A 27784-nucleotide genomic window follows, 5' to 3' on the forward strand; every position below is an offset into this window, starting at 1 on the left:
CCCACCCCAACACATTCTCTCTCTCTCTCTCTCTCTCTCTCTCTTAAACCTCCCGGGACTTCTCCTTCCAGTTGGGCCATCAGGCACCAGGACATTCCCGGCTTCCCAAAGACACGAGCTTTCCTTTCCAGAACTCTGCCCGCCCCGCCTGGCTCTCCTTCTGCCCGCAACTCCTCTCATGCTGGCTGCACCCCAAATGAAGCAGGCGTCGGCAGGAGGGAGGCAGGCGCTGGGCTCCCGCACACAACTTCCCCTCTAGAGGCAGCCTGAGCAGAAACTTGCCAGCCCCAGAGGGGCCACCCAGACTGGCAGCAAAGTGGCCGGGCAGAGCCAGCCGCTCCTCCGCTCTGCTCAGTGGGGCCTAAACCCCACCACTGCTGTGCCAACCCTGACCCAGCTGAGCACTCCGGGTTCTCCGGCACCGAAAAGCCCCAGAGGGGCCCTGCACCACGTCCCTCCTCTGGCCTCACCCTGCCCCTTCCTGGGAAGAAGACCCGGGGGGGGTGTCACCTGAGAGCTTCCATCTCAGCAGCCCACCGGAGGGGCCCCCCCAGCAAGCTCTTCTCCACAGCCACTGCCCTGCTGCAGACACAGCCGTGGCCAGTGTGGCTGCCTCCTCTTCCAGGGATTGCCAGCTCCACACACAGGGAGGAAGCCACAGCCACGCCCCACCCCAGCGCCAGGGAGCCTGCAGCAGCAGCAGCACCACCGGTGAGTCTCCTGCTCCTCCCGGGGGCCAAAGCAACAGCCCCCAACACAGACCCCGGAAGCGGGATTCCCATTTCCCCAGAGCCTAGAGGCAGGCATTATGATTACCATGGCTTTGCCAGAGCTGTAGGGTTGCACCCCGGCCTGTGTCCTGGCCATGAGACACCCCCCCCCCTTGACTTAAGGGGGGATCCCTTCCTAGTGCAGGAGCCCCCATCTGGGGCAGGTGCCCTTTGAATGCCCTCCAAATTCTCCCCCCACTATAATAATCTGCATGATGTAGATTTTTCCATTCAGTCTGAAAGCAAATGAACATAAAAACATAAGAAGAGCCCTGCTGGATCAGGCTCCCCAAGGAAGCCCATCTCGTCCAGCATCCTGCTTCACACAGTGGCCCACCAGATGCCGCTGCTGGAAGCCTACAGACAGGAGCTGAAAGGGGCAGGCCCTCCCTCCTGCTGATACTCCCCTGAAACTGGTACTCAGAAGCATCCTGCCTTTCAGGCTGGAGGTGGCCCACAGCCCTCCGACTAGTAGCCGTTGATAGAGCTCTCCTCCATGAAGTCATCCAAACCCCTCTTCAAGGCATCCAGACTAGTAGCCAACACCACATCTTGTGGCAGAGAATTCCACAAGTTGATTATGCATTGTGTAAAAAAGTACCTGGGTTTGCTGGTCCTAAATTTCCTGGCAATCAATCTCATGGGGTGACCCCTGGTTCTAGTGTTATGGGAGAAGGAAAAGAATTTCTCTCGCTCTCCACACCATGCATGATTCTATAGCCCTCTATCATGTCCCCCCACAGTCAAAGTCCTTTTTTCTAAACTTAATAGTCCCAGGTGTTGTAGCCTTGCCTCAGAAGGAAGGTGCTCTAGCTTTATCCATGAAACATTTATAAAGAGACAGGCAAAGAAACCACTGCGGGGCTGTTCTGTGTAGCCCCAAGGCTTGAAAATGTCATGCACCACTATTAGCTGGTCCCATAAAAATCAGCTGGGGGGAGATGAGCTAGGGCCTGAGAGAAGACGCCGCCCAGCCCGGAAGGCTCCTCACCTGCGTAGCCGCCGGTGGACTTGATGTACATCTGCCCGTACTGTTCTTCAGCCATGGTGTCGTAGGCCTCGTCCTCCTCCTCGTCCTCCTCGTTGTGGTAGGAGGTCGGGCTGTCGGTGGTGGGGATGCTGCTGGCCCCGGGGCTGGTCCGCTCCCCCTGGGAGTACGGAGCCTGGGACATGCCGGGGATGAGAGCAGCCAGGCTGGGCGCGCCGTAGTAGGAGAGGCGGGAGAGCTTGAGCGGAAGGGCCGAGCCGGAAGAGCTGCCTCCGCTGGCCTCCCGCAGCCCGGTGGCCTCCAAGGCCCGCTTGCCCATCGGCTGCAGCTCCAGGCTTTCGTGCTTGACCCGGGTGAGCAGCGGGATGGGCACGGAAGGGGACATGGCGTGGGGCCCGGAGGCCGGCTGCAGCTGGTTGCAGGGGCTCTGCGGCTCCGAGCTGGGGTCCTCCGTCACGGCGGTCTGGGAGTCACAGTGCGGGGAGCTCACTTTGAACATCAAGTCTGTCCCTTTCTCCACGATGTGCTGGATCTGGAGGAAGCCTGCCGTGTACATCACGACCAGCTGCTCGCTGGCGGCCATGGTCAGCTTCCCCGTGTAACAGAAGGAGAGGATCTGCTGGAAGCAAGCCGGCGGCACCGAGCCAGGGAGCTCGAAGGCGCTCTTGCTGTTCCCGCTGAACAGGTCCCGGAAGTAGAGGCTGCTGGCCGCCAGGACCGCCCGGTGGGCCTTGAAGGCCTGGCCCTTCACCACGATGGAGACATCGCAGTAGAGCCCCAGGAGCCGCTGCTCGTTCAGGGAGCCCAAGACCGTGTTCCCAAAGTTGGGGATTTCGATGTGCAACATCTGGGACATGGCTCACCGGCGGCTCCCGCTCACACTTTCACGGCAGGAACATCCGAAGGAGGGGGGCACATCTGCGGGGGGGGGGAGAGAAAAGCAGCGCTGTCAAGCCACACTTAGAGCGCAGGACAGGAGAGGAAACCTCAGCACCAAACACCCACCGAGACATGGAAACCACAGGAGCTGGCCTTCTCTGGAAGCCACTGGCTTGCCCGGATGCGCCGAGAGACCTCTTGGGAAACAACGGCTACCCAGCAGGCATTCAAGGGGACTCCAGAGAACGGGGAAGCACGTAGAAGAGCTCGAGGGGACGGGGCCAGAGGTTCTGCCTGGTCCATGAAGCAGTCCACACGTCATGACTGCAAATACTGTGAGGGGACCCCCCCCGCCCCCAGTCCATGTGCAAAGCATGAGAAATGCAGCCGGGCTGGTCCGTTCTCTTGGGTAAACTGTCATAAACGCCCTTTGAGACTATTTTGGTTGAGCACCAGACGGAGTATCCAGGGAGATTCGGCAGCTCCCCAGAGCCTCAGCCTGACAGATCTGCTAAGCAGTCGTCCCGTTTGTCTCTGTGAAGCTAGCTGGAAAATAAGTCTGCTTCGCACTCCCAAAAGTGAGCATGAACTCTGGCAGGGAGACCCATTTGTCCCCCAGAGCTCTACCTGCCGCAGACCAGAAGGCTGCTCACCCAGCCAGGGTGCAAGTTGCGCTGTTTGAAACGCACCCCACCTCCGAAACACAGCTTGGAAGCCTCTCTGGAAGCAGCAGCAAGACACAGAACGAATGGGGCTGCCAGCAGGAGCAGTGCTGGCAGGCAAAGCTGTCTGGGTCTGAAACTGGGGGGGCAGCAAAATGCTTGGAACTGCAGCCACTCCTGGTCCGAGGAGAAGCAGGCACTGCAGTAAGATTGTCAGCCTATAAGGGGGGGGGGCGAGGGGAGGGGGCTTCACAGGCAGCAGCCACCTCAGGTCTTCCAAGGGGTCCCGGGAGTCCAAGGCCGGCCAGCACCTGATGGCCACCCAGCCCTCCAAACTGGGGGCAGTGCAGGGGGGTGGGGGGTGGCTGCCTGCCTGGGATCTCTCTCTCTCTCCGCCTCCACCTAGACAGAGCGCCTGTGAGGCACTGGCCTGCCAGCCCGGGCTCTGGACCAGGGTGACCTGCCGGCCTCCGAGCCCTGCCCAGGCATGCAGCCAAGCCGAAGGACGGGGGGGGGGGGGGGGAGGAGGAGGCGGCAGGATCCCGGGACCCTCTGGCTGCCTCAAGGCGCCGCCGCCGCCGCCCTCCCCGCACCAGCAGCTCTCTCGGGAGAGAGGCGGAGGCCCCCCCTCCCGGCCACCCCTGCGCGGCCAGAAGCAGCCCCCTCGCCTCCATCCTGGGGGCGGGGCGCAGCAGCAGCAGCAGGCAGGGGGCCAGGCGGGGCGAGACTCCCAGCGGGCTCCCGCCTCTGGCCTCTGCCCGCTCCGAGTCCGAAGAGGGGGCCACACAGAGGGCAGCTCTGCACACACACACAGACCGACCCCCCCCCCCGAAGGCCGAGAGCAAGAGGCGATGCGGGAGGCCCGCCACGGGCGCCAAGGCACTCCTTGCTCCCCCCCCCGCCCGGCCCCCAGACCAACTTCGGCCATACCTTCCGTGGCGGGGACTCCGCAGCGCTGCTCCTGCTCACGGCGGCCGGGTGGCTGCCTGCCGGGCCGGGGTCTCCCAGGTGGCCGCCTGGCAGCAGCAGCAGCAGCACCGCCAGTTTCTTCTCGCTCAGCCCCGGCAGCAGCAGCGGCGCCCCGGCAGCATCTCCTCCGCCGGATGCAGCAGAGCCCGTCGCCGCCGCCGCTCAGGCCGGCGTCCTCCGCAGTGAATGGAGCCTTTGACGACGACGACGACGACCAGGAGGAGGGCGAGAGACCCGGGACGCCGAAGCCCGAAGCCAGCCCCAGAGCGCGGCTGGAGGGAGGGGGGAGAGGGGGGGGCTGGGTGAGTGCCAGAGGGACGGGGCGAGACCAGGCGGCGGGCGGACTCTGGCGAGCAGGAGGACGAGGAGGACGGGCCGGTGATGAGTCACTGCAACGCAAACCAAGATGGCAGAAATCCTGCGCGGGGCGCTGAGGAGATGCTCGGCGCTGCCGCCGCCGCCGCGCAGGTGGAGGGCGCTGCCGCCTGGAGCCCGCGAGCCCGTCCCGCAGTCCGAGCAGCGGCAGCAGCAGCAGCAGCGACGAGGAGGAGGAGGCGGAGGAGGCTGCAGGGCTGGCGCCTCCTCCTCCTCCTCCTCCTCCCGCAGCCCCCACCAGGCCGAGGGGAGCCGAGGGAGGGACGGGGCGGGACGCGCTCGCCCGCTCGCTCGCTCACACGAGTCGGAGGAGCCCGAGGAGGAGGAGGCGCCTGCCGGACCAGGAGGGTCAGAGGGGTATCCCGACCCAGCCCTGACCTCCTGCCTGGCGCGGGGCGCACAGGGAGACTCCGCCTGCCCCGTCGCGCAGCCAGACCCCGACGGCTCCGCTTTGGGGAGAGGAGAGAGAAGCCCCCCACAGCACACACCCCTGCTGCTGCAGCTGCAGCGTGCCGCCCCTTGCTCCGCAAAACGCTGCCTGCCTGGGCCGGGCTCCCTCCCCGACCACCCACCGCCAAGTGGGATGGGGGCCTCACCAGCCCCCCCTCTAGAGGGCCACACAGCTGCTGTAGCCTGCAGTGGGGCCAAGCAGAATGCGGGCCGGGGGGGGGATACACAGCCGCTCTCCTCCTCCGGGCACCTTTTCTGCTCCCCCCCTACGGAAATGCCCGCTGGCTCAGAGAGGAATCCACCGCCCCGCCCAAGGAGGGGGGCATTCCTCCCGCGGGACGTTTCCTCCCAACCTGCAGAGGCAGAAGGGTGGCCAGGCCATCCCCACACAGAGGGGTCAGCCCCCTGCCCCTTTCTGCCCACCCACTCTCAGCCTGTTGTTTACATTTGCTCTGGCCAAGAGGGCCTACGCAGAGGAAAGCACACTCTGGTTGCAATTCACTACTGCACATTCACAGCCGCATACGGAGACAATATCTCAGGACAAACACAAACACCTTAGGACAAACAAGGAAATCCGGGGGGGGGGTGGTCTTAAAAGGCATGTGTAAAGATAGTTCAACAAGTTGCTAGTCCTCAGGGTCAGAAAGAAGAGCAAGGGTGTCCAGCACCCAATGACGACGCTTCAGAAGTGCACCATGAGCTGTTGAGCCGGTTAGCTGATTTGCATGTTCTGGTTGCCATCTCATTAGCTTAATTTGCACAGTATTTTCACAAACACAGAAGATGCCAAGTTACAGTTGGCAGCCATGCTAGCCTTTGGAAATTCCAAACGTGCTTTAATTTTAAAAACGGTTACCCTCAAATGTGGAGAACTAGAGCCATAAAAGGTTCTGGACATCAAGCCATGAACTGGGGTGGCTTTTTGCCTCCTTGCACGTGTCTCTCCATTGCTCTGCAGCCCCACGAGGGCAGGGAGGAGGAGGAGGAGGAGGGTCTCCCTTTCTCGAATCCAGGATGCTGGACTTGCAGAGGAGCCCGCGGAAAGGGCTGCAGAGGCAAGTCAGCCGGCTGCAGGGGGCCCCACCCCACAGCTTCCCAGCTGCCCCACCACAAATCCGACTCCAGCAAAAGTGGCTGGGGCTGGAAGGGTGATGGCCCAGCACCTGGCAGCCCCCTTGGTCCAGCTCTGGGCGTCCCTTGCAGAGGGATGGGCTGCGCGGGGCCCGGGTGCCTCAGAACAGGGCTGTGCAGCGGGAGCAAGGGCCGGGCCACACAGAGGGAGGGTGCCTGCCACTCATGGCCCGGCAAGCGGCCTGTGGGCAGCTCTCGGGGCAAGGATGGCGGCTGGGTCACGGGAGACCCAGGGCAGGCCCAGGGTCTGGGGCCTTCGCCAAGACTGGGGCAGCAGGAAGAGCCCACGGCTCAGCCACAGAGCACCTGGGGCACGGGTCTCCTTTCGCATGAAGGGAGCTCCAGCCCCCTGGCCGAAGCCACACCGGTCTTGCCTAAGGCAGACACACTCCTTAGGCAAGAGGCAGCGCACACACTTCGCTCTGCACCGCCCCCGGAATTCTGTTCCAGAAACCCCACATCCTGAGTCTGAAACAAACGCTGCCCTTTCTGCGGATCCGGATGGGTTATGCCTTATTTTGCTTGAGCCACTTTAATGGCTCGGTGTGCGCAGGCAGGCAGGCAGGCAGGAGGTGCCCCCCCCCGGCCAGGGCTGTTCATTTCTCCTGGGGCACTTTGGGAGAGGCCCTGGAAGGGGCCGAGCTCCCCCAGCCCAACAGCAATAGCCTTGGCTCTTCGGGAGGAGCCCACCAGGTGGCCCCTGTGTGCAAAAGCCACTCATCCCCCAGGCAAACAGCCTCTGGTCTTTTGACCCGCGTGGCTGGCTCTTCCCCTCCCCTGGGAGTGCCAAGGCAGAAGCCTGAAGAGGCCCTGCGCTTCCCTGCTGGGGCTGAAGGTATTGTGATGGCTTCAGAGATGGGGGGGGGGGCGGCGCCTTGTGGAAGCAGCAGCCGCCAGTCCGAGGATGCTGCTCTGAAGCCCATGCCTGAGCGGAGCTGGAAGGGCTCACAAGGAGAAGACAAAGCACACACCCTCCACAGGCCCATCGTCCGCCCATCTCCCTGCTGAGGTCCTTTGGGGCTGGGCCCAGCTGGGGTGACCCCCGCTCCCAGGGAAGCACAGCGGGCAAGAGCAGCAGGCTCTGAACTGGCCCCTGTTTTGCAGGCAGCAGGGTCCAGCCTCACTTCCGGGCAGCATCTCCATCTCCAAGGATCTCAGGGGACGAGGCTGGCAGAGGCTCCCACCCCCTCCTGGGGAGCTGCTGCCAGTCCGAGTAAACAATCCTGCCTTGGACAGACCAGGGCCTGACTCAGCAGATGCCAGCAAACCCGGTACAGCGTTAGAGCAAGAAAATGGGCAGAGAGTACCGCGCTGCTGCTGCTGCTGCTCCCCACCATGTTGCTGGCCAAGGCACAGCCACGGCCGAAGGGGCCGGGTTTCCTGTAAGAAGGAAGCAGCCGAGGCAGGGCTGCCTGCCTGGCCGGGGTCTTCCCCCACGGAGGTGCCTCTCGAAGGGCATCCAAACGGGCCCCCAGGAAACAGGGCAACCACAGCCGGTAGGACTGAGTGCCGGTTCCCCACCAGAAAAGCCAAGCCAGGGTAGCTTTAAAAGCGCACGCGGACCGCGGAGGGAGGGTCGCCGGGTCTGGTTCCGCTGCCTCCCCCCGCAGCCCTGAGGAGGAGGATGGATCAGGGCAGGAAGCTGGGCAAATTGGGGAGGAGGTGGATGCGGAGAGCCTGCCCCCCCCCCCGGAGGGGTCTGCACAGAGCTGGCTGCACATGTCGGGGGGGGGGGTTCCTGAGGGAAAACAACCGCCGCCGCCGCCGCTGCAGAAGAGAAGCGCCACATCCCGGATCTGCAAACGCGGCGGACAAGGCTTGGGGGCTCCCGGAGGTTTCCTTCTTTTCGGTGCCCCTTAAGTATGCCCAGTCCTCAGAGGAGCCGCAGGAGAGGCAGGAGAGAGCGCGGCCCCCGAGACCAGCAGGAGGCAGCCCAGCCGCGCAGCTCCTCCGTGGCAGGGCACAAGGCGGATGCTTCCGAGGGCAGCGCTGTGCAACTGGGAGGAGGAGAGAGTCCAAGCGGCAGACCCGGCTGACTCCGACCTGAAAGAGCGGCGCCCCCCCCCCCCCGCAAATGTGAGGAGGTGCCCAGCCCCATCCCGGCACTTCTGCAAACTGCCGCCCCCCCGTGTCCCCCCCCCCGCCCGCCAACATTTCGACACTGTCCTCAGTTCAGCCTCGCAACGATGCAGTCGGGGGGGGGGCGCGCTGAAGAGGGCGGCTGCTGCTGCTGCTGCTGCCCTCAAGCCCCCCCGCCCCCGCCCCCCCGCGCCTGACTCAGCCCCCACAGCCAGAGCCGCACAGGAGGCGAGGAAGAGGGCAGGGGCAGGAGCGGCCTGAGCTGGCGAGGTTGGCCCCGCTGCAGCAGCTTACCCTGTGAGTCAGCAGGAACAACACCCCGGAGGAGGCGGAGGAGGAGGCGGAGGACGCCCGGAGCGGGGCTGCCGCCGAGCTCTGAGGCAACCGAGGCGGCTTTTAGAAAAGAAGGCGGGCGGGCCGGCGGGCAGGCGCACTCTTCTCCGGGCTCGGCTCTCAGCGCCTCCTGCCTGCCGGGGCCCAGCCCCAAAGCGAGGAGCAACACGGGCACCCCTCTCCCAGATGCAAAAGGAAGCAAGCGCGCGCGCGCACACACAGCCCCCCCCCGCCCGCCCCCCGCAAAAGGAGGGAGCGGCGCCAAATGCACCAGGGGGCGCGCGGCCACCAGCCTCCCGGGGAGGAGGGGGGCGGCGGCACAGGGCTGAGGCTATCTGGGGACCTGTGCACTCCACGAGGGGGTGGCACACGCACGGGGGGCGGGGTTGGGGGTGGCACACGCACGGGGGGCGGGGTTGGGGGCAGCCCCCTCCCCCTGCAATCAAGCTCCCCCTGAACCTTAACCCCACAAGGCCCCTGCTGATGGCGGGACACACACACACACACACACACACCTCTCCCCCGACAGCAACGGGGGCTGCTGCTTCAGCGACTCATCTCTGCCTGTTTCCCACACTTTGCCGCTTGAAGTGCTGGGCGCTCCCTTCCAAAGTTTCGCCCTTTGGCACAGACTGTTATAAGCCCTGAACGTCCCATCAGCCATAAAATCCCAATCTGCTTGGAATTCGGCACAAGAGCCACCAAGTGACCACAGGGAGGAGAGCTGGCCTCGTGGTAGCAAGCAGGACTGGTCCCCTTAAGCTAAGCAGGATGCACCCTGGTTGCATATGAATGGGAGACTCGATGTGTGAGCGCTGGAAGAGATTCCCCTCAGGGGATGATGGAGCCGCCCTGGGAAGAGCAGACGGTTCCAAGTCCCCTCCCTGGTGGCATCTCCAAGAGAGGGCTGCCAGTCTGTGTAGACAATCCTGAGCTAGACGGATCGAGGGTCTGACTCAGTCTATGGCAGCTTCCTAGGTTCCTAAATGACCAAGATGCAGCAGTCTGGAAATAGTCTGCTGCTGTTTGCATGAAAGTGGAAATGGTAAATTCAATTTCTGGAATTCCTGTTGTAAACCGCCCAGAGACGTAAGTTTGGGGCGGTATAAAAATGTTTTAATAAATTAACTAACAAACCAACAAACCAATACTTCGACACTCATCTTACTCTCAAGGTTTTTTGCTATGTCAATCCAGATGACGCTTGCACAGTTTTCCCTAGAAAGAAAAGGTCTCCCCAAGATTCGCCCTCCCGCAGAGCCGCCTCGCAGAGCGCTTGCCTCAGGAACGCAGCCTGCCCAGAGCGCATCCTCCTCGGGGACTGAAACGCCAGAGCAGCTGCTGAGGTGCGCCGATGGCTCTGGAGGTCCACGGAGACCCCTTGTGCAAGGCACACAAGTGGACACCCCCCTGGCCAGGCTCTATCCTGGCAACTCCACTCTGGGATTCCCTGCAGCCTCTGGGCAGCAGAGGAGCAGGCAAAAGACACAAGGGCTCTTGGATGTCCACCAGGCAGAAGAAAGGGCCACTCTCAGGCCAGGCCAGGCCAGGCAGAAGAGCCCGAGAGCCAGAAGCACCCGGGAAGGCAACCAGGGGTGGACCCAGCGCTGGAGGAGAGGAACTGGAGCCTGACATGCATCAAGGACATGCAAACGATGTGCAAATGGTATTTAGCACATGCAACCACTCTCCTGAGATTGGCATCTTTTCTCTCTGCATTACAGCCCACTCCTGCCCTGGACACCCACCACCGTTCTCGCTGCAGTCCACAGCCTGACTTGTTAGGAACAGAGGAAGCTGCCAGATCCCGAGTCAGGCCCTTGGTCCATCTAGCTCAGTATTGCCTACCCAGACTGGCAGCGGCTTCTCCAAGCTTGCAGGCAGGAGTCTCTCGGCCAGCCCTATCTCGTTGGAGATGCTGCTGCCAGGGAGGGGACTGGGAACCTTCAGCTCTTCCCAGAGCGGCTCCATCCTGAAGGGAATCCCTTCCAGTTCTGCTCACACTTCTAGCCTCCCACTCATATGCAACCAGAGTGGACCCTGCTTAGCTAAGGGGACCAGCCCTGCTTGCGTCCACCAGCCCAGCCCTCCTCCTCTGGGGCCAGCACGGCTCCCCACCCACAAACACATGCCACACATTTTGTGGAGTGTGCCCCTGTGCCAGGCTCCAGCGACCTGCTGAAGGCCGGGCCGGGCTGCTCTTTCCACAGCCTGCTGTGGGCAAAGCCACAAGGCAGCCCCACCAGAGGACATGGCACCAGCGCCGCCCCCCCCCCACGCTTCTTCCACGTGTTCTTCTTGCTCCCTCTCCTCCTAGGATCCCGTTTTGTCCGCCTGCAACAACTGTCAGGGACCCAGCCAGCTGGGGAGGAAGGGAGGCATGCACAGAGCGAGACTCCTTCAGGCCACTCCGACGAGGCCGCTTCCATTGGGACAGAATCCCCAAGCAGATTGGATACAGGTGGTCTCTGAGCATATGCAGAGTAATCCTCTCCCCCCCCCCCACCTTCAGAAGCACGGCTTCTGTGCCCACAGATCCTCTCTCTGGCAGCCCAGCTCCCACCCCTTGGCCAGCACACACAGCCAGAGCGCATTCACATTCCGCTCCTTCCACACAACAACAATCCACTCCTTGTTGTCCCTGCTCCATCCAGCAACCTTTCAGAAAAACAGGCTCTTCCCTCCCAAAATCCCCGCTTTTGTTACAGGCAAAACACACACACACACACACACACACACACACACACACACACCATTTAATTTGTGCCAAAACCTCTCTAGGGCTCAGCCCCAGAGTTGGTTTCAATACCAGTCCTGAGAAAGGGCTGCAGAAAGAGCCCCTTTCTGTCCCCCCCTCCCCACTGAAGGGGGGCCGTCTCCCGCTGCCTCCCCAGGCTTAGAATGCAGGAGCCGGCTGGAGGAGGAAAAGGCAGCAGCAGATCAGCCCCTCCGGACTTGACGGGGACTGGACAACACAGTAGAAAGTGGCATTTCAAACAAGGTCTCACTTCTTCAGTTGAGCCATCCATGGGGCACGAGGGAGGGCGGAGGGCTGAGCTTCCCTGGCTGAAATGCCCCCTGCCTGCCTGCCTGCCCCCCCCCACCGCCCCCATCCCACCCACCTCCTGGCCTGGGCGAGGCAGCACAGACTTGCCCAGGATGAAAGCATCTCATTTGCACTGATGACACTTTGGGAAGGAAAGCTCAGAGGAGGAGAAGCAGCAGCAGCAGCTACATTGACAGGACACACGAGTGGACGCTTCTCTGGGAGGACTTGTCGTCACATGAGCAAATGCGCCCCCAAACTGGAACGGGTGGATTCATGGTGGTGCCCCAAAGAGAGAAGTGCCAAGAGCGCTCAGACAGGCTGCTCCCCTGCAATGCCTGGCGGGGGCTGGGGGGCCTCTGGTCTTTCCCCAGGACAGGACCCTGGAAAGGGACTTCTGCCGGCACGGAAGCGGGTCATGGAGGGCTCTGGGAAACAAGCCCTCCGAGACCTCAGGCTCCGGCCAAACCTGAGGAGCCATTTCTAGCCACAGGCTTTCCGAAAGGAGGAGGAGGAGGAGGAGTTCACTCTCCCCACTGGGTTTTGCCCCCTGCAATGCCCACAGTTGCCTCTGCATTGCTGCCAATTTTTATTGGGGAAACTGCTTTGCTGATGCTCATTATTTCATTATTTGAAAAAGTACTTAATGGATTAATAATTATTAAAAAATAAAGGCAGCTTTTTCATGATAAGAACGGTTTGCCAATCGGACCAACGTTCTAGAGGAGCCACGGGGACCTTTCCCTCCCTGGAGGTTTTCAAGCAGAGGCCGGCCAGCCGGCCACCTCAACATCAAGCAAGGGGCTGGACTAGATGGCCTCCCAGACCCCTCCAGCTCTAGCCTTCTACCAATCAGGATGGCTGCTGGAGACGGCAACGTGGGATTTGGGGCGTGTGGGGTTCCTGTTTTGCGCAGTTCTTCTTGCACAAAGGCTCCTCCGCTGCCACCTGAAGTAGGTTTAGCCTGTCTCAGGATTGCACTCTTTCGCTCTGGAGTTCTTCGGGGGGGCTGGAAAAGGGGTCCGACAAAAGTGGTTTACGGTCTCAGCAGGAGCTGGTCCCACATGCAGGCCTCCCACCCTGGGACTAGGCCAGAGGCTCCATCATCCTCACCCCCCTGCCCACCGCCCCACAGGTCAACTTGGCAGGGCCAAGAGCCCCACCCCACCCATCCCCAGGATGGCCTCCATGGGGACAGCAGAGCCTCGGGGCCAAAGAAGCCTACGCGCCTTTTCCAGCCATGCCCAACACCCCGAAATGCCAGCCAATGTTTCTCCTTCCTGCAACATGGCGGCCAGTGAGGCCGACTCACCCACCCCAGAACCGAAGAGAGTCCAGCGCCCACCACCTCCTTGGCTTTTTGCCACCACAGGCATGTTTTCATGGTGGTTTCTACTGCAACGCAGGAAGACTGCTGTCTATAATGTCAGCCACACACACAGCCATGGGGCGGATGGCGGAAGACCGGCCCTTTTGGAAACAGAAGTTCAAGCACAAAGGAGAGCGTGAAGAACGGGGAGGAGCTGCATGCAATGGTGGCCCATCATTAGCAGCCCTCCTCATTAGAAGGCAGAGTGCGTTTCTAGCTGGCTTTCATCTTTAATATGCATAGCTTGGTTTATTTGCATATTGTGCCATAAATAGTCGAAACTCAGGTGAAACACAAAGTGCTCCACTTGCATTTCTAATTGTGCCGAAAATCAAATGCAGCCCTTCCTTCCTCAGATGTGTTTTGATTTACATTTGCTGCCTTGCTTCGGGTTGTCCTCTATTATTCCAAAAACTGTCTTTGAAAAGAAGAGGCGATGGGAAGGAGCCAGGCCTGGGGGGGGGGAGGAGGAGGGGCAGCAATGGAAGACACATTGGACGGGGTGTCATCACCAGACACCCCACTTGCTGCTGGCCAGCCCAGACAAATGCGGTGGGCTCTGCTGGGCTTTGGGCCATTTCTCCTGGGGCTGTCAAACTTGGGCCCCCGGATGTTGTTGGACTACAACTCCCTCATCACCAGCCAAAGGCCACTGCGACCAGGGAGGATGGGAGTTGTAGTCCAACCACATCTGGGCACCCAAATTTGAGAACCCCTTCTGCCTTCTCTGTTTACGTCTTGCTTGTTTTTCCACCCAGAAGACAGTGAGCAATCATCATGTCTCAATGCAATGTTACATGAAAACAGGAAAATACTAACTGAAAACAATTCCAAAATACATATTACTATTTATATGCTGATTTTCAACAAACAGAATCCTCAGAGTGGTTTCCATAACAAAAAGAAAACGAAACAGCAGACAACCAAACGCTTCTTCGTCAAAGGCCCAGATGGCCCAAATAGCAGCAAAAGTCTCCACCCGGTTTCCGAAGGCTAAGAGGGAGGCAGAGGGTCTCTCCACAAATGGGGAGCCACAGCTGAAAAGCCCCCGCTCCTTGTGGGTATCCCTGGTGCCTCCACCAAGGAAAGCTCCCTGGAGCAGAACCTCCCCAGTGGGCCTAAAGTCTTTGCTTCCTGTTAAAACCAAACCAACTCCTAGCATCTGAAGCTGCAGCTGTGGAGGAGGAGAGCAGCCCCTTGGAAAGGGACCTTTGGGCAGCCCCAGGGAGAAGCAGGACACCAGCTGTTCCTCTTGAATGGTTTATCAAAAGCACAAACTTCAAATTAGAACACAGAACACCACAATTGCGTGATATGCAATTCCAAACTCTAACATCATCCACCATCCATATTCTATAATATTCCATTATTATTTAAACTGCTTTCACAAAGGATATACACTGAAACATTTTATAAGGCAGCCCAACCGACTTAGACTGTGCCGGTCCAAGCAGGATTTCGCAAAAGCAGGAGATGCCATCTGAAGACTGCTCTTTTCATGCAGACTCTGGGCCAACATGTTATCAGGATGCTTTTATCGGGGTTTTCACTTTGTTGTTAACCACCCTGGAGACTCCGGACAAAGGCTGGTATGAAAATAGGATAAATAAATACAGTGAAATTTGTTGAAATGTTTTATTTTAAACCCCTAAAAAGCAAACTTCTGGCCCTCATGGGTGGAGGGGAGTGCAAGGCGCGTCGGAGAAACCAGAAGCTAAGTGAAAAGGAGGCCCTGAGATCTTTGTGGGGAGACTGGAAGCTTCTTCCCCACCCCTTCTGCCACTGCTAAGAAGCAGCACAGAACCGCCCCCACCGGTCTCCTCAGAGGCTCCCTCAACGGAGGATCCGGCCCTCCCTGAAGTGAGGCGGCCCTCTGTCTCCCTGGCACAAGCAGACTCTCTGGAGGCAACTCCAAGGGAAGTCAAGAAGGAAAGAGGAAGCCTTTTGAGAAGGAAAGTGGGCCGGACATCTTCTCTGCCCAACCAGCCCATTTCAAGCCATGGCCCCAAAGACCAACTATTCCAGGAGAACATGACCAAATCTGTTTGGCTGGTTCAGATGTGACGGTCTCGCTCTGGTTCTGCTGCAAAGGCAGGAGAGAAATGGCCTAACTCCATTGCTCTAAGGTTGCAGTCAACCCAATACAAACATTGGCTAGGCAGGAGCCAGGAATGTCGACTTGGCCGCCTAGCTCCGGCTCTTGAGCCATCCCCTGGGGGCTTCATCCACTGCCCCCCCCTTTGGGTAAAAGGTTGCTGGGGCGCAAAGGCGGAGTGAGCCTGCGGTGGCCACCCCCCCCACCGTGACCACTGCCGCTGACAATCTGTGGGGCTCCAGAGAGCTCCCCGCAAAGCAAGGCAGGCGGCCGTCTCTCCAGGACCCTGAAGCACCCCACGGCTCTCCCGGCTGCAGCCACGGCCAGGCTTCCGGGGCCCGCCGTGTGGTGCCGGCAGCAGGGCTCCTTCGGGCTCCCCGACAAGGAGGAAAGCCGAGGCTCGGGGCGTCCGGAGGGCGGTCAGTGCAGCCCCTTCCTTGAGCTACTGCAGCCGGGAAGCTTTGAATGCAGCCAAGAGAGTTGCTGTGTTGACCAAGGAAGGGGTTGGGTCCGGTGCAAAGTGGACGGAAGGCAGCTGGCGGGCAGCTCCCCAGAGAAAGAGCTTTATTCACTGGGGGGGGGGGGAGAAGGAGAGGTCCGGGTTCGGTGCGCCAGAGAAATGGGCATGCACGCCAGTTGCCCTGAAAGCCACTGGGATTCAAAGCACACCAGAAAACGCACCCTTTCCCCAAAGGACTGAAATGCCTCTGGCTTTCTCAGGACTGTGCTTTCCCAGTGCTTCTGCACCCACCCTGTTAACGAGGCGTCTCTTAGCTACACAGGAGCCATCTGGGGTGGATGAAAAGGGCACCCCGCCATTTCTGCTCCTCTCAGCAGAATCTTCACGCAAGAGATGCTGAAAGAGCTGTGGGGTGGGGGGTGGGGGGGTGCACATTCCCTGACCCCGCCCCATCTCATCAAGATGGCCGCGACTCTTCCTGGGAGAAATCATTTGTCCCCTTTCACCTTCCGAAGTATGGAGTTGGTGAAAAGGCACACACCCCTCAGGCGTCCACACAGACCTTTTTTTCCTGTTCAGATATTTCTGGTTCCAAACTGTGCCTATCTTGGCTGCAAGTGAGGTGCTGGGTGAGCCCGGCCAAGATGCCCAGGGCGCCGCCATTCTGCCCAGGGCCTCCCCAGGCCTCCCGCTTCTTTTAGCCGATGGCCACCTGAGCCGCAAGCAGATCCGTGGGGCAATGCCGTTCCCTGCCACAGCCCCTCCTTTAGCTGCTGGTTCATTCTTGGCTGCTTTCTACGTGCTGATGGTGACGACCTCCAAAACCTCCAGGGTTCGGGGCCAGACCTCTCCAGATGGCCACTGCAACCAACATCCATCTTCCCAGCCCAGCAGGCCCTCGCACCAGACAGGTTCAGCCCTTCTCACCGGCAGCACCTCGACTGCAGAGCTCCACGTGCCCAGGAAGGTGCACCTGGCTCCCTCCTGGCCCCTTTTCCAGCCCAGGAGGGCGTCTGGCCGGACGCTCTTTCGTTGTGGTGGTCCTGCTGGCGGAGAGGGGCATTTCTCTCTGGCGGCTCCTGCCTGTCTTGATGGATCGTACACTATTCTGGGCTGTTTTGTTTTAATTATTGCTTCGAACCTTGTAAGCAGGCGGAAGTTTCACTTCAGAATCGGAAAGGCAGGACACCAATGCAGGTGCAATCCAGAACACCCTTTATTTTGCAAATGCTTGTTTACCACTTCTTTATAAGGGGTGCCTCATGCCTGCCCTATCAACGGGACCTTTCCATTCCGTCCCCACTTGCTGTGCAGGCACACCGACTGACCAGGAAGATGAGAAGCTGGCAAGAGCAGACAGAGCACTGGGCGTCCTCTTTGGTGTCATTCATGCTGGTGCTGCCAGAAGGGACAAAAGGAGAGCTGGTCTGGTGGTAGCAAGCCTGATTTGTCCCCTTAACTAAGCCTGGTTGCATATGAAAGGGAGACTAGAAGTGTGAGCACTGGAAGAGATTCCCCCTCAGGGGATAATGGGGCCGCTCTGGGAAGAGCTGAAGGTTCCCAGTTCCCTCCCTGGCAGCATCTCCAAGAGAGGGCTGAGAGAGACTCCTGCCTGCAACCTTGGAGAAGCTGCTGCCAGTCTGAGAAGACAAGACTGGGCGAGATGGACCAAGGGTCTGATTCAGTATATGGCAGCTTCCTACGTTCCGGTGATCCTAACCACGTCGTGCTGCTGGCTCTTCCGGCCCTCCTGGGCCAGGCGTTCTGGCTCCCAGCTACGGTCCTGGCTCTCTTCTCGCAGGGCAGTTGGCGCTCCCTGGCTCTTGGGAGGGTGAGTCCCAACCAAGCCAGCAGCCGGAGTCAGGATGCAGCCCCTTCTTCCACCACCCAGGCACCGGAGCTGCAGCAGCAGCAGGAGGAGCCTTTAACGCTCAGGAAATTTTGCTCAGGAAATGCATCCACATCCCAATTGACCTCCAGGAGTACTTTCAGACAGCAGGCTTTACTGTGAGTTCAAAGTTGCCCCCCCAAATGGTGCAAAAAGTGGATTTATTTTTAAAACTCCGGATATAAAGCGGGCTATTCTCTCACACACCATGGGAAACCCAAATCATGTGTGAAGTGCTCTCTGGAAGCTCACAGGGTAAATCTGGTCCATGTGTGAACACCCCCCCCCCATTCCAGAGGAGAGGCGGGCGAAAAGCCCTGGGTGGAACAGCTCCTGGGAAGTGCCGTTTTGAGGCCCGGAAGGGCATGAGCTCCAGGCTGGGGGGAGAGCCGTTGGGGGCCCGGCTAGCTGGGCAAGGCCCCCCAGCCCCCGGCTCAGTGCAAAGCCTCTCCTCGCTGCCCCCACCGGTCAATCCCGCCAGCATCCAGAGAGAAGTGAAAGCAAAGCCTGATTCCGAATGCACCATTTGTTTCCTTGGAGCTTTGCACCATTCAGATGTTCTCTGGCACTGTGCCCAGACCTAATTTTAAACCCATTTACTAGAAATCCCACAAATTAAAGGAAATACGGATAATGTTGTAAGAATCCTTTGGGCCAAATAAAAGCTAAACATAATTTTCCTTGTGCACCAGGGTAAGGCCACAAAACCCAGATTTCCCCAAAGCTCTTTTGCCACCGTGAGAGGAGCTTCTTTTGTCAAAAGTTGCTTTGATTCATGACCGGATTACAAGCGTTCACAAGAGGGCTACCTAAGGGCGGCGGCGGCGGGGCAAGGGGGGCAGCCGCCTAGCCTGGTCTCCTCCTCAGAAGGGGCCCGGGACAAGCACAAGCCAGCCCCCCAAGGGGGAGGGGGACCTGCCCGCCAAGCCGCCAGACACAAAGCAGGCCGAGGCTGCCACCGACTGGGCTGCTGCTGCTGCTGCTGCTGCAGGGTCCAGCTGACTTGGGCTTGCAAACAAGGGGGCGCCTTCCTGCCCTGCCCCAGCGGAAGCAGCCCCCCAAGCGGGAGCCAGAGGGCCGAGCAGGCCCAGCCCCAGGCAGGCAAAGAATCACGGCAAGAGCTGCAATCAGGGCTGCAAGTGGGAGCGTTCTGAAAAGTGGATCTTCTGGGCAGTGGAAGCCAAAACCGCCAGAATTGAGAAATGCCGGAAATTTTGCTGCAAGACTTAGTAGTATTCAGAAGGCAGCCAGCCAAACCCAGCCAGCGCAGATAAGGCTGTTTTCTCTCTCTCGACAATGAAGGGGGGGGGGAGAAGAAACCACAGGTCTCCCCATGGTGTCTGCTCACTTCTGAAGAACAAACATTTGTCGAAACTGCTTTCAAGCTTGCTGGGGTCAGCTAGGGTCAAGGAACAACAGCCAAGGGGAGTCCCGGGTGGGGGCACTCACCAGAAGGGGCTGGAAGAAGCCCTTTCCCTTCTGCAGGGGAATCCGCTCCGGGAAGAGCTCCTGCCTGCTTGCATGAAGAAGGCCCCAACTTCCCTCCCTGGCAGCATCGCCAAGATGGGGCTGAGAGAGACTCCTGACTCGGTAGGGCAGCTTCCTAGGTCCCCACGTTCCAGGGGCAGACCCTGCTCAGCAAGAGGGAAAATTCAGGCTTGCTCCCACAAGGCCAGCTCTCCTCCTCTGCCAGGCTGGTGGCAGCTGCTTTGGGCCTGTTGCGGCTTCATCCCCAAGACATCCGTGACTTGGAAAGAGGGAAGCCAAGCGGCAATGAGCAGCCAGCCTGACTTCCGGGCTGCCTGGCTTCTTGGGGCTGGGCACCAGCACCGAGGCCACTTGGCCACTGTCAGTCACGGCCACAACTGCCAGGCCTAAGTGCCTGGCACCACTGGAGGCTTGAGCCAAAGGGTCCCCAGTGACTTCGCAAGACTGATTGCCACACCAGCGGCTGACTGTTGCCCAGAGAGCAAACCTTTCAGTTGAGACGGTTTCATGATGAACATGCAAAAACTTCAGCCAAGGGTGAGTTGCAGGCATGAATCTCTGTGCTGTGGGTCTCTGGGGTGGCTGGCTCCCTCTAGCGACCGGAGGAGACGCTCGTAGTCCCTGTCTAGTTGAGGAGACAGAACACACATTGCGAGAGGAGACGAGGCTGCCGCCCAAACGAGGCTCCGGCGCTTCCAGCCTCCACCAGAGGCGTGACGTTTTTCGAAATTCTGACGCCAAGGGGGAAAGCTGGTGCAGGGGGAGGGAGAGCGTAAGGCTTGGGGGGGGGAGAATTAAATTGGGAGCACATTTGAAATATATGGGGGAAATTATTATCCACTCGAAATGAACATTGCCACTTAAAGAACGTAAACTGCATATCTGTATGCATTCCAGTCTTCTGCAAGTTGACCCAGAAGCAAACCCCTGGCGTTCAAAGGCACTTACTCCCACACCAGTGTGTACAGGACTGCAGTTCTCCTTTTGCTCAGATAGATCTTGTGTTAGAGATGGAGCAGCAGAAATGAACAGCTGAAAATAGGACCCATCCACACAGCAGTAAACAAAAGGAAAGTAAGTGAGTATGTGCGTCTCCTCCCCTCTGAATAGAGTGAGCATGATCCAGAGACCATTTAAATGCAGACCCCTGCCCCAGCCATGCACCAGAGGAGGGGGGGGGGGATGTGCGACTGCCAGCCGCAGCCCTTCCTGCTTCAGCCCTCTGTGAAAAGAGCCCTCCTCCAGCCCCACAGATCACAGGACTTTCAGCACAGCTGGATTTTGAGTTAAAGTCAACCACATCAAACGCTTCAATTGTGTATCACCATCACACACAATAAGCATCGCAACTGGGGACAAAAAATAGCCACATTGTTAACACTGAAGCCGTCGATGCAGCCGTCCTGCATTTCGCTCCCCGGTCAAAACCAGCTTCTGAGAGATCAGCCGCATCTGAGTTGCACAAGCTTCCCTTGTCTTTCACACGTGGACTTGTCTCTTGATCTGGATGCGTGCACAATGCCAGACGCAGAGCAATCGCTGCCGCGGGCTGCAGAAGACGGAGGAATCTGGGAGTTCTGTCTGCACCGAACAGGAACCACAGCCGCCTCGGTCACAAAAGCCGCCTCTCTTGCATCAGTCTGAGGAAGCAGTTCGTGGTGCTGCCGTATTTCCAAACTTTACTTTTCATTCTCAACACGGAAATCGTTCCCACCTCTCCCTTTTTCATTTTCCTCCACGTTTCTCATTTTCCCAGTGGGGAAACGTCCTAATCTCGTCTCGTGTCCACCAGCAGAGACGGCTACTCTCCCGCCTTCCTCCTCCTCCTCCTCCTCCTCCTCGGCAGACCTCTCTACGGCCTCCCCAGGAGAGCTCCAAAGAGACTGGCTTTGGGGTCAAAGGCCCTGCGCGGAGGAGGCCTTTCTCTTCCCTGGGCTTGGTCACGGGCGACCTCCAGCCCCACCGCAGCTAGGCGTCAGGCGGGCTCAGGAAGAAGAAGCCCACGAGCCCCTTCCGTCCCGGACGCATGAACCCCGGCAGAATCTCTGCGCCCAGCAAGCGCCCCACCCCTCGGGGCCCCCCGAGGAGCTGCCCCCGGGACAGAGCGCCCACACCACCCAGGCCTGGGAGGGCGGCCAAGTCCAGCATGCCCCTCCCTGGCTTCTACCCGGATGGCTGATGGCCCCCATTAGGGGTCCAGCTGCTTAACTGGGTTTGTGAGAGCCATGAGGTGATCGCCAGGAATAGCCTCTGTAACTGAGAAACGCTTTAACAGTTTGCCACCAGCCGTGTTACATCAACAGCTGTGTCGCATACAAACACCCCACACCCCGCAAGGGAAGCTCTCGTGCCCCACTGGGGAGCAACGTCAAAGGGGAAGTAATCCAAAGGGCTCCAGCGGTGGGGGGGGGCGTGGGGGGCTGGAGGGGCCCCTGCCTGGTGTGCCATTAGGAGGGGGCACCCAAGCAAGGCAGGTGGGCCTACCTGTCACGGGCCTCCTCCTCCTCCAGGGGGCCGCCAGCGGGGCAGCCCCCCACTCCCTCCTGGGATCTGTGCCCGCCCAGAGCTGGGCCTGGAACACCCTGGTCCCGCCTCTGTGGTGCTCAGCCCTGCCAGCTCCACCTCGGCGGGCCCGGCCCACACGGCAGGAGGCCACGGGCAGCGCAGGGGGCTGGCCACACCAAGACGGCCAGCTGCCGCTAAGCCGCCTGCCTGCCTGCCTCTGCTGGGGTCTCTGAGCAGGTCTGCCCGGCTGGCTCTGCTGAGTGCAAAGAGAGTCCTCTCTAGTCCGGGGGGGGGGCTAGTCCGGGGGGGGGGCTATCCCCACACTTGGGACCCCCCGACTTCCCCACCCTTCCCAGCAAAGGCTGAAACAGACCTCTTGCTCTGAGGGCCTGAAACTGTTTCCAAGCCCCTTTTTAGATCCTCTTTTGTCCTAAGACCCCAGCGTGGCAAAGAACAGGTTAGAAACAATCCTCAAACTTCAATAAGCCCATCCTCAACAAAACAGGCACGGCTACAACCGGAGAAGAGGGCAAGAGGCCCCTTGACGGTCAAAAGCCTGGACGAAAGAGGGCCCAGCAGCCTCCTGCCAAAGAGGAGAGGCCAGCAGGACGGGTCCCCTGAGCTAAGCAGGGTCTGCCCTGGTTGGGATATGGATGGGAGACTAGAAAGTGTGAGCCCTGGAAGAGACTCCTCTTGGGGAGGGAGCGGCTCCCGCCCCCCTCAGTCACGGAGAAGCCCCTGCCCCACGTGCTCAACCAACGCCAGCTGGCCTGATCAGGTGGGGAGATGCCGCTTCCCGGAGCCCGGGTGGCAGTGGGTGGGGCATGTTGTGCTCTGCTCCTCTCTGGGGAGCAGGCGGCATCCCCGAGAGCAGCCCCCTCTGAAGCCCCACCAACAGCTCCCCCTGGCTAGAGGCCGGCCCCGGAGGGGAGGGCGGGCTCCTCCCAGGATGGGCACATCCAGGCATAGGGCAGGGGCTGGCCTGCCTCTGCGACAAGCGCGGCAACCGTGGCCCGCTGTGGGTGGGAGGGAGGGAGAGAAGCCTTCCACAAGCAACCCTTTTGGCAGCTAATTTCACCATCGCTTCTGGACGGCTTTACGACCCAGATTTCATGCTGACGATCTTAATCCTGTCAAGTTTCCAGAGCAAGAAACAAGCGAGACTGTATATTTTATGGATGCAATAACTTCTAAGCCATTAGACATGCATGCTGACGTGAAAGTCTTCAGAGCGATGGTCCCCTCAACTCCCCTACAGAACTTTGTGGGAGCCGAAACTCCTGCATCCAGCCCTGCCATGCAGTGGGGAAAAGCAGCTCTAAGCCTCAGGTGTGCCACTTGGGGGACCCACCCACCGCCAGGAGGGCTACTCAGCCAAGCAGGCAGGCTTTTGCCCAGCAGCCCCTCCCTCCGGAGCTGTGCCAGCCCAAGGGAAGCCCATGGACCCTGGCTGGCTCTCAGCCACAGAGACTCCCTCCTGCCCTGCGCCACCTTCTCTCCCCAGACCCCTCCTGGGAAGGCACGTTGCAGCTGGGGGCCATGGCGACAACGCCCTGGTCAAGGACCAGTCTCCGGACATCAGAGGCCTGGCTCCAAAGGGGCGAAGCGGCCCATGCGCCGAGGGCACGGGAACCCACTCCAGCCTAGCCTGCACCAAGCCCATCCTCCTCACTCCGGTCCATTCCCAGAACAGCTTTTATCACACACACACACACACACACACACCCCGCTCACAAATTAGACCAAGTTGGAATAAACACCCCCCCCCCGCTTTGCATTTACATAAGCAAGCGAGATGCCGGCTGTGACCCCCCCGCCCCCCGCCCAGCAGTTTGCCCTCAGAGTGCCTGAGGAGCCCGGGGAGGATGGCGGCCGGAGACCATCCCTCCTGGGCTCTCTGGATTGCGATGCTGCCCCTGGGGCCGACAAACGGAAGAGGAGAGCCTCAGGGCACAGGGAGAGCCCTTGCTGGTGTGCCCTGCGGGATCAGGCCCGAGAAGGCCCCTCGAGTCCAGCCCCCTGCTTCCTCCAGCGGCCCACCAGATGCCGCCTCTGGGGTGAAGGCCTGCCCCCTCTCCTGCCCCTGAGCCATCCAGACCAGTAGCCCTGACAGACGCAGCCCCCGTGGATTTGCCCAAGCCCGGCTTAAAGCCCATCCTGTGGCAGGGAAGGCAATGCTGTGCTGTGTGGGGACAGTGCTACCCATGGCTGCCTGGCTTGCCTGCCAGCGCCTGGCCCACGACGCTTGCCTGGGGGGGGGGGGAGACCGGCCAGGCACCCCCGAGAGCTGGGAGGAGAGAACCGATCCCAGGAGAGGAGGTGGGGACGCCAGAGGCGCCAAATGGGAAACCCGCTGCTGAAGCTCTGAATATGGCCAGAAAAGGTTTGGAAGTTCAGCCAAACATTCTCCACAAAGTCATTTGCACCGCAAAAGAAAACATTTATGTAAGACGCAAACGGAGAAGATAAAATACTCCTGCCTGCAACTGTGTTTGAATTAAAACCTCTCACTCCCCTAATTCATTCTGCCACACCAACATCCTCTAAAGGGGAAAAGCTCTTCTCTTCACAGCCATCGCCAAGTCCCCGTCCCCCCCCCCCGCAAGACAGTGCCACATGGGGCGGGGCGGGACGGGGGGGGGGGGAGCACAGCCTGTTACAAAACGCAAAGGAGGGGAGGCAGCAGCACAAAGCCATTCTTGACCCCTTCCGGACACAAAATGCAGGCCTACTGGGGGGGCTGGACAAGGCCTGGGGAACCACCGTCTGCTGCCCAGCGGAGGCAGAGCCCCTCCCGCCGGTCTAGAAGGCCCCCCCCACCCCGCCTCCCTGCGAGGTTCTCTTGAGATGGGATTTGGTGGGGCGTCAATTTTACCTTTTTTCTCGTCTCTCTGGTCAGAGCAGATTACAGAGCCAGCGTGGTATAGTGCTGGACCCGAGTTCAAATCCCCATTCAGCCATGCGACTTGCCACTCAGAGCAGAGAGCAAAACAAAATGCACCGGGATGGATGGCCAAGAGGTTCATGTTCCGCAGCCATGGAAGAACTGTGGGAACGATTCTCTGCAGGCAGACATGGGGAGGGGTCCGCCGTGCAGAGTCCTCTAACAGGGATTTCCAGATGTTGTTGACTACAACTCCCAGCATCCCCAGCTGCAACGGCCTTCGGCTGGGGATGATGGGAGCTGTAGTCAACAACAACTGGGGACCCCTGTTAGAGGGAAGCCCAGGAATTCCACGTCCGGTTGCCACTGAGCAGCCTTGGGGGGTGACAAAGTGCAGCCCTGCCCCCCGCACCCCCGCCAGAAGGGGCGGAGGCCGGCAAGGTCCGCTTTCCCGGGGGCAGCTCCCCTGCCGCTGACAGGCCTGCCTGGTGAGGAGGGACGTGTTTCCCCAGGCTGGCTCTGCGTTCGAGAGGGGCGTCTGGGAGCCAGGGTTGGCTCTGCTGCCCAAGGGCTGCCGCCCTGCGATCTGTTCTGAAAGGCTGCCCAGGAGGAGCCGCTGATGCCGATGCCGCCGCCGCCGCCGGTAAGAGGAGGGGAGCGGGAAGATGGTCAGGGGTTCCTTGAGGACTCTGGCTGACAGAGTCTCTGCCTGTGTGTGTTTTTGTAACACCTTCCCTTAAAGGGAAACATAATTTAAAATATGATTACTTTAGTGTTCCAAGAGTCTTTTCAAAGGTTATGTTCTACAGAGATCATTATCAGATGCTGATATTAACTTGCAAAGACTATTATGCAAATCCTCCTTCAAAAAAGGCATTTTCCTTCATAATGCAAAGTGTGCAGAAAGCTTTCGGCAAAATTACATTTGGAGGACGGAACCGCTTTCCTGCTTACTAGCACAATTCATTTGTGCCTTTCCTCCGGGTCCCCCCACCCCACCCCGCTCCTCGAGCTGATAAAAGCAGCAAGAATCTTAAACACAGGGAGGGAACAGGCGGCTGTACATCACGGGGCTGGCCAAAGACAAGCAGCAATCAGTTCCGCAGGCCTCAAAGCGGCTCCGGTGCTGAGGGCGGCTTGTGGGCCCCTGGGCAGCCACTTTGCAGCCCCCCACCCAACCGCCCCCCAAGCAAACGCCCGCCTCTCCCAGCCGGGAAGGGCTTCCCAGCCCACGGCCTTCCTGGGAGAACGGCCCAATTGTGCCCAGGAGGCCCTGCTCTCCCCCTCCAGGCTTCCCGCAGCAGATTCCCAGGGTCCCGGCTTCCCGCAGCCTCCTCTCACTTTGCCCCGTATTGCCAGCCCTTACTCTGACTACGCCGGTCTTTTAAGGGCCACTCCAAATCTCGGCTCCCGCTGAGACCCCAAGGACAGTTCCAAGGACGTGCTACAGCCACCAACATCTCCTTCTTCTCGGGCAAGGTGCTCCTTCCAGGGCGAGATACGCCCGGAGAATCATCTGCATCCACCTCCAGCCAGTCTCCGGCCGGGGTTGGGAAGGAAAGACAGACCCTCGGCCCCCTGACGAAGGAGCAGGGCTGAGAGGAGAGCAGCGGGGCGGGGTGTGTGTGTGCACATGGGCAAAAGTGACCCTCTCTCTTCAGGAGAGGGGCCCACAGGTATGCTGCAGCTCAGAACCAGCTGAGGCTGGGGGGGGTGGGTGTGCCGGGACCCCCCAAGGGGGCTCCCCAGGGCTTCCCCACAGCAAGGGGAGGACAGGACGGGAGGCAGGATGCTCCGCCAGGGTGCGGACACCTTTCAAAGAGAAGGAAGGTCTGCTCAGCCCCAAGGGGAAACTGCACTCAGCCCCCGAACAGAAGCAGCAGTCAGGCTCTCTTCGGTTCAGGACTGACAAGGAGCGCAGACCCTTCGGGGCAGAGGAAAGGCACGTCTGGGCACCAGGGCTCGGGCAGCTCTCCATGGGAGCCGCTGCTCAGAGGGGGCCCCGCAAGCCCCACACTGGGGTGGTTTGGTCCCTTCCTACCTGGCTGACTGTTTCCAGGCGGGGGTGCTGTGAGGGCCTCCCTCTGCCCCAGGGCAGGCACGCTGCGGCCGCTCAGGGCCCTCCAAGCGAGGGCATCCGGAGATCGGGGGTGAGGCAGGGACCGCGGCAGGAGGGCAGCGACTTTCACCAAAGCGCCGTATCTGGACCCAGCAGCAGGCTGGACAGGGGTCCAGCTGAAGCTATAGCCAGGCCAGATGGAGGTGCTGCTGGCTGGCAGCTCAGAGGGACAGAGGAAGCGGCCATAGACTGAGTCAGACCCTTGGTCCACCTAGCTGAGTATTGTCTGCACAGACTGGCAGCGGCTTCTCCAAGGCTGCAGGCAGGCGTCTCTCTGCCAGCCCTGTCACGTTGGAGATGCTGCCAGGGAGGGAACTGGGAACCTTCAGCTCTTCCCAGAGCGGCTCCATCCCCTGAGGGGAATACCTGGCATGTGGTCACATGTGGTCTCCCATTCAAATGCAAACCTGGGCAGGCCCTGCTCAGCTAAGGGGACAAGTCATGCTCGCTACCTCAAGACCAGCTCCATCCCCTGAGGGGGAATCTCTTCCAGGGCTCACACATCAAGTCTCCCATCGATATGCAACCAGGGCGGACCCTGCTTAGCTAAGGGGACCAGTCCTGCTTGCGACCACCAGACCAGCACTCCTCTTTAAGGAGAGCTCAGCTGACCTGGGGGGCCTCAGAGCTGGGCTGGCCAGGGGACCTTCACCCAGCCATTTTTCTTCCTGCTAACCGGCTGTCTAATCCCAACAGCACAACACCAGCACTTGTTTATTTAATCCGAGACTGCTTTTCCACTTGGCTACTCAGAGCAGCCTTCAAGTTGAATACAGTTTATAAGAACACAACACAACAATAAATCACAGGAGCAAACAACTGGCCATGAAGAGCCAAGCAGCAGCAACACCAGTTTGCAAACTTGGTTTGAAAGAAAGGTGTTCACCCCATGGCCAAAGGAAGCCACAGCTGGAGCCCTGATGAGCCTCTAGGAGGAGGGAGTCCCACACTCTAGGAGCCACCCAGGGGCGTAACAAGGCACTCCAGAGACAAAGTTTCAAAATGGGCCCCTTGCTGACACACACACACACACACACTTTTCACATGTGACTTGCCACTGGGGGGGGGGGCTCGAGGCGTGGGGGCCCCCAGGCAGCCGCCTCCCCTTGCCTAATAGTAGTTATGCCCCTGGAGCCACCCCTGAAAAGGCCCTGTCCTGGGTCTCCACCAAATGCATTCCCAAGGCAGGCAGCACCCAGAACAGAAGCCCCCGAGAAGAGCTTGGTGTTCAAATTCTGTATCAGAAGCAGCAGTCCTCTCACCCTGAAGGGCTTCCAAAGGTAATGACCAG

General features: G+C 59.9%; 1 protein-coding gene across 3 annotated transcripts in view; it reads right to left on the reverse strand.

The window, feature by feature from the left end:
- The window catches only part of NACC2 (NACC family member 2), a 46280-nt gene that overhangs the window by 10116 nt on the left and 8380 nt on the right, over positions 1-27784 (reverse strand). For 2 of the 3 annotated variants that reach the window (XM_053282168.1, XM_053282169.1), the window contains exon 2: positions 1762-2676. In XM_053282168.1, coding sequence (XP_053138143.1) covers positions 1762-2614 — 853 coding nt within the window. In that variant the 5' untranslated portion in view covers positions 2615-2676. Of the gene's footprint in view, positions 1-1761; positions 2677-4229; positions 4369-27784 lie in introns of those variants that run through there. The other variant, XM_053282167.1, reaches the window with a different exon arrangement.

The sequence above is a fragment of the Hemicordylus capensis genome, chromosome 17, assembly GCF_027244095.1.
Source record: "Hemicordylus capensis ecotype Gifberg chromosome 17, rHemCap1.1.pri, whole genome shotgun sequence".
NCBI lineage: Eukaryota > Metazoa > Chordata > Lepidosauria > Squamata > Cordylidae > Hemicordylus > Hemicordylus capensis.